Here is a 5,823-nt window from a genome sequence, read left to right as displayed (position 1 = left end):
CTCTAAATCGAAATTATTTTTTTGAAAAATGGTTTTTAGATAGTGATAAAGAAAACGAACGATTCCGTTTGCAACATTTGGACATTAAAATGATATTCATCGTTATTGAAAGAGGAAAGCTCCATATACCTAAAGAACCAAGAATTATTGAAAATAAATTATAGAAAAAAAAAACAACTTGTTGGAATTTATATGTAATATTTTTCAAGTAATTTATAGATTCTATCTATTCAAACAAAAGTCAAAAGTCTTCAAGGGATTGCACTGCCCTGCTATCTTTCCCTTAGCTTTTTTATTTATTTGTTTGGTCGGGAAACACCATATCCTCTTGAACGGCCAAGTCTTTGTGTTTTAGTTGTTGATTTTCAACATTGACTTTTAAACTAACACCAGATTACGGCATTTGGGTGTAGTACGACAATTTGATTCTAATTTTGCCCAAAATACTTTTATTAAACAAAACAAAAAATCAAATATCTATTACCAATAATAATAAAAGAATCCCAGAGAGACCAACAATAAGAGTCTCAAGAAGCCTTTCAATTTGGGTATTGTTTGTGGTTGTGTGTGTTTCCCACTAGTCCCAAAAAGCCTTCCAATTTTCAGGGCTCTGTTTTCCATGCGGCCAAAAAAGCTCCAAAACCCAGACCCTTCTCTCTCGTTTCCTTTTCTCTCTAGCAGCTCCTCTCTCTCTCTCTCTCTCCGAAGAACTAGCTGAGGATGTCCAGTAGTAGTCTCTGAGCTCTGCTTGGTGGTCCTTGCTCTCTCTCTCTCTCTCTCTCTCTCTGGTTAAAGCAATGGCTGAAGACATCTGCTTCCTCACCAAGGTGCTTGCTTTTCCATATATTTCATTTTTTACTTTTCAAGTTCAATTTTTGTTGGAATGGAGTTGTGGGTTTTGCTCAAAATGCTGTTTTTACTAGTACAAATTTCCCTTTTTTGTTTTTAATTTGTATTCCACAGAAAATATGGAGATGAAATGTGTTCTGTTGGTGTTGAAGCATACATGTGCATCTTGTTTCTTTGTTTTTTCAGTGTTTTTTTTTTTGTTTGTATAAAAGGTGCTCTCTTTGAGACTGTTGTTTCAGTTCTGTGGTGATTTGAAGTAGAATCTCTGCAACTTCGATCTGGGTTTTAAAACCTTAAAAACTTATCTGTAATCAAGTTTAACATGCTGTTAATATTACCGTTAATTAACCCACTTGCATTTTGTTTTCTTCTTACTAATTTTTACTTTTTATAATTTTTTGGGGCTTAGAAGTAGATTTAGTGTTTCTATGGATTTTATACTCGATTATTGTTTTGTTAGTGTTACTTAGAGAGCACACATTGCATTTGTGCATACCCATGAATCCAAATTTGCATTTAACTCCTGACAATTTTGGTTCACAGGAAAGTTTGATCATAAAGCCTCCCAAGAAATCTCCTTTGTTATGGAGGATGACAGTCCTAGTGTTTGCGACTGTCTTCGGCGTTTATATCTGCTCAATATGTCTAAAGCAGATAAGCATCCAAACCATGATTAGACTTCAAAGCATCAAAATCATCGAAGGGCCTTTGCACAATATCAAACTAATAGAAAATTCTTATAAGCATTACCCGATGCCCAAAACTTTTAGCAGGTAATTGAAATTTGTTACCCTTTAGATTTGAATTCGGGTATCTTCAGCTTTTGTTAAATCCCTGTTGCGGTCTATTTGTAGGGCCGAATGTGCACGCAATCCTGTAAGGTTCTTTGCAATCTTGTCGATGCAGAGATCGGGGAGTGGATGGTTTGAGAGCTTGTTAAATAGTCATAAAAATGTTAGTTCTAATGGGGAGATATTCTCGGTTAGGAATAGGAGGGAAAGTATATCTTCAATTGTACAGACTCTGGATAAAGTTTACAGTTTGGACTGGTACAGTAGTGCTTCGAAGAATGAGTGCTCTGCTGCAACTGGCTTCAAGTGGATGCTTAATCAGGTATGAAATGCCTATTACTTCATGCTGATATTCGTATTCCATTATGTTCTGCTCTGTGATTAGCAGAAAGCTTACGCTATTAGTGACAACTAGTAGCAAATGTGAAGCAGTGTGAACCATATTGCTACCTAAGAGGTTGTAACGCTAAAAAATGGAGATTTTGATTATCATTGCTCCAAACATTAGAACATTTTCACATGCCATGGTCCATTTACGTGTCAACTTCCTAACAGATTCTGTTTAATTGTTTACATTTTTCGCTTTGACATTTTTGATGTGATAAATTAGTGATTATGAATAAATGGTGTATATGGGTTGTTAGGACCTAGGAGGGATGCTTAACTCATCTAAGTTTGGCCAACATATTGTATTACTCAAACTCTTGATTTTATATTTTGTGTTGTTTGTGTCTTGATTCACGAGGAAGGAAACTATTCCTTGCTTCATCTTTTCCTTGTACATGTACAATACAAAGAACCAATTCAACTAAGGAAAGACCATATCGAAATTGAAAAGATTATATCAGTATTAAAGGTCGCAACCACTCGCACTGTCTTGAAAATTGCATCAAAGTTCAAAGCAATTCTTTTTTCAGCTGTACATTGCTCTGTGATTAGCGCTGGAGGGATCAGGGTTAGTCTGTTTAAATACAGATTGCAAAGCTTGTGGATTATACCCCTGAATATTGTGTTCTTGGTGTATGATGGTAAAAGGCTTTGTTGTTGTTGTTGTGGTTGTTTGGTGTATGATGGTATTGTGTTCCCTTACCTGTACTGAAAACCAAACATACCGCAAGTGTCGTATCTCTGGTTTGGTAAAGTGATTGCTTGGGATTGAAGGAGGTGGTCAGTCACCAAATCTTGGGTGACGGGTCAAATAGAACAGAGTCGAGCAGGTTGGATTCAGCGGTAGGCGACCGGTCAGTAGATCCATCAGTTCAAGTTTGGTGGTGTGACCAGTTGAGCTTTTGCAAAAGGGAATTTTGTTCCCGGGTTTCTTACCTATTTCAATTCCTATTGTAACATAAAGCCCTAAAGCCTACACTATATAGATAGGACTATAGGGGTTATTGAACATAACAAGAATTACCAGGGAACCTTGACTGCTAGAAACAAGTGTGTGAGAGGGACTAAGACTCGGGATTTCGGAAAAGGAGGTTTTCTTGTAAACCAAAGGTGTTAACTGATTACTAATGAAATTTATGAGGGTCGCTAGAGTGGACATAGACACGTTACTGAACAACTATAAATTTGTTTTGTGTTTGCTTTTGCTTATTTGTTTGGTTATCTACTTTGTGGTGGGTTGATTGCGTGCATCATGGTCCATTGATGACAAAATCCATAGAGGGCCTTTGTACAACAATATGAACTATGTAATAGTTTTTAAAAAGTTTGTTTTTCCTTGACTGAAGTTTTTAAAAAAGTTTGATAGCTTGTATAGAATCTGTTGGATGATCGGAACATTCCGTTTATCATAGGTATGTGGTGTCTGTGTTTGTGACATTCCAAGTTTTATGAGATAATTGAATATGGTTTATATGAATATATATTTCAATCTCTTCCGTTTGGTGTGGGGACAGTGCAAGAGATGGGACACCAAAAAGAACACGACTGTCAGTTTTGTAATATTTTGAAACTATGGATAACTGGATGGTCCTCTTTTTATCGAAAACCTCGTGGACACAATGAAGGAGCTGACATATATGCGTTTGCAGGGTTTAATGGAGCACCACAGTGAAATTGTACAATACTTCAATCGTAGGGGGGTCTCTGCAATATTTCTCTTTCGAAGAAATTTGTTGCGCAGATTGGTTTCAGTTCTTGCTAATTCCTATGATCGATATGCTAAGCTATTGAATGGAACCCACAAGTCACATGTACATTCAGAACAAGAGGTCTCTCTCTCTCTCTCTCTCCCTCCCTCCCTCCCTCCCTCCCCACCCCAAACACATATTTGTAGTTGTGTATTTTAGCGGTGGCTTCTTATATACAGGCTGATACACTAGCAAAGTACAAGCCTACTATCAATTGTACAAACTTGATTACTGATCTTAAGGAAATGGAGATGGCAACTGCAAAAGCTTTGGAGTACTTTAATAGCACCAGGCACATGATTGTGTACTACGAAGATATTAATCGCAGTGTAAGGATCTACATAAAAATTTCGTAAAATCTTTTATTGTGTACGTTCTTGTAGAAGTTTTTACTGTATATGTTTCCCATGGTATTCCCTTGGAGACAACTGTGGTACGGCTTTATGCTAATTCTGTTAATATTTTCGCGTGATGTATTTCCGGAATCATGCATCTAACGTGGTCATTGTTTCATCATATTCAGAAACTTAAAGTTGTTCAAGAGTTTCTCGGCCTGCCACGAATGAAATTGACCAGCCGTCAGGTAAAGATACATAACGGATCATTGTCTGACCATATCAAGAACTGGGAGGATGTGCAGAAGACGCTTATGGGAACACCTTATGAAGAATTTCTCCGTTCGGACTATTAAGGGTAGTCCTCCGCTAACTTTTTGAAACTGGTGTAAATACCGACTCCTGATATTCTTACCCCAAAAGCCAGAGAAATTATCTTGGGCAACCAAGATATGATCTCTGTGGCACCACTCGTCCAACGGATGCTTGCCACGTGTTCAAAAAGCGAACTACTCGACCAATAGACGCTTGCTTTAAAAGTTTTTGGCTGCCACGATGGCTGTGTTTTGATCCTTCATGTGATCATCAACACTCCGTTGATGTGTCTATACCTTCTTTTTTGTTGTTTTAACCAGACAGGCGCATTGTGTATGTCAGCTAAACAATGAGATGCATAAGCAATTTTTTAATTTAATTTTCTTTCGATTTCTGGCTTTTTAATATTTTTGCCTTGTTTAATATTCTGGGTCAATATTATCAGAATTTCATTCCGAAACTGATTGGAACATTGAGGATGCGCATTGCACTAGACCTTCTATATTTGGTGTCGGGGCAGAAGAAGTTTTCTTGAACTGTTTACACAGCTTTTACAGTAACCACTTGGGTAGAGAAACTTAATTTGAGGCAGCTGTATCCCTATATCAAGAGAAATTTTAAGATCCGACACTCGGATTATGTGTCCATGCAGACTCTAGAAAACCAGGATTCTCTCCTGAGCATTCCCTAGGCATCCCGCAATTTTATCCGTTCATTTTATATCGTGCGGTCAGTTTTCGTTAGGTACTATTTATATTTGAATTTTAAAATTTAAATTTTAAATGATTTCTGACTGCACGATACACGATGAACGGATAAGATTGCGGGATCCCTAGGGAAATGCTCAGGAGAGAATCCTGATTCGACTCTAGACACAAAAAACCACCCATGGCCCGCCACTGTTGATTTGAGACCCACCATTCTCCCACTTAATGACCTTACCCGCCTCTTGTTTGCCGCACTCAAGACCCTCTCCTCTATCAGACAATAAATGATCTTTCATTTTCTATATGTTACAGTACCAAAAAATAAAAAGTATGTTCGTGCAAAAAACTTATAGCTCAGTTAATTAATTGCATTCACTTTAGCACTAGAAGTCCCGAATTTAATTTCCACCTCCCCTAATATCGCAGCTATATATTCATGAGGACATGTTCACAGAAGAGAAAATCGGGTTCGGATCTTTGGGTTGGTCTTGTGATCAAACTTTAAGAGGTGTGGGATTAGGCCCAGAAAATGTAAATGAACCGTCATTCTTTCGATTATGGTAAAAAGGCCCAAGCTAGATGGCCATTTGATCCTACCCAACAAATATGGGCTCAGGTCCAATCCATTGGTCAGAGTCACGTTATAGAGCACTCCCACCCATCCATTAGTTGTCAGGGCGGCAGGGCTCCA

The 5,823-nt window shown here is 37.8% G+C and overlaps 1 protein-coding gene across 1 annotated transcript; it reads left to right on the top strand.

The window, feature by feature from the left end:
• The first annotated feature begins 330 nt into the window (after nucleotides 1-330).
• LOC114820694 (uncharacterized) lies at nucleotides 331-4,830 on the top strand. Its single transcript, XM_029091866.2, has 6 exons — nucleotides 331-827; nucleotides 1,393-1,622; nucleotides 1,704-1,962; nucleotides 3,677-3,856; nucleotides 3,955-4,104; nucleotides 4,299-4,830. Exons 1-6 carry the CDS (start codon nucleotides 798-800, stop codon nucleotides 4,464-4,466), a joined length of 1,017 nt encoding a protein of 338 aa, XP_028947699.1. The 5' UTR covers nucleotides 331-797; the 3' UTR covers nucleotides 4,467-4,830.
• Nucleotides 4,831-5,823: the final 993 nt, after the last annotated feature.

This window comes from Malus domestica, chromosome 02 (assembly GCF_042453785.1).
Source record: "Malus domestica chromosome 02, GDT2T_hap1".
NCBI lineage: Eukaryota > Viridiplantae > Streptophyta > Magnoliopsida > Rosales > Rosaceae > Malus > Malus domestica.
Note: the sequence above shows the minus strand (reverse complement) of the source record. Positions and strands in the feature narration are given on the sequence as shown.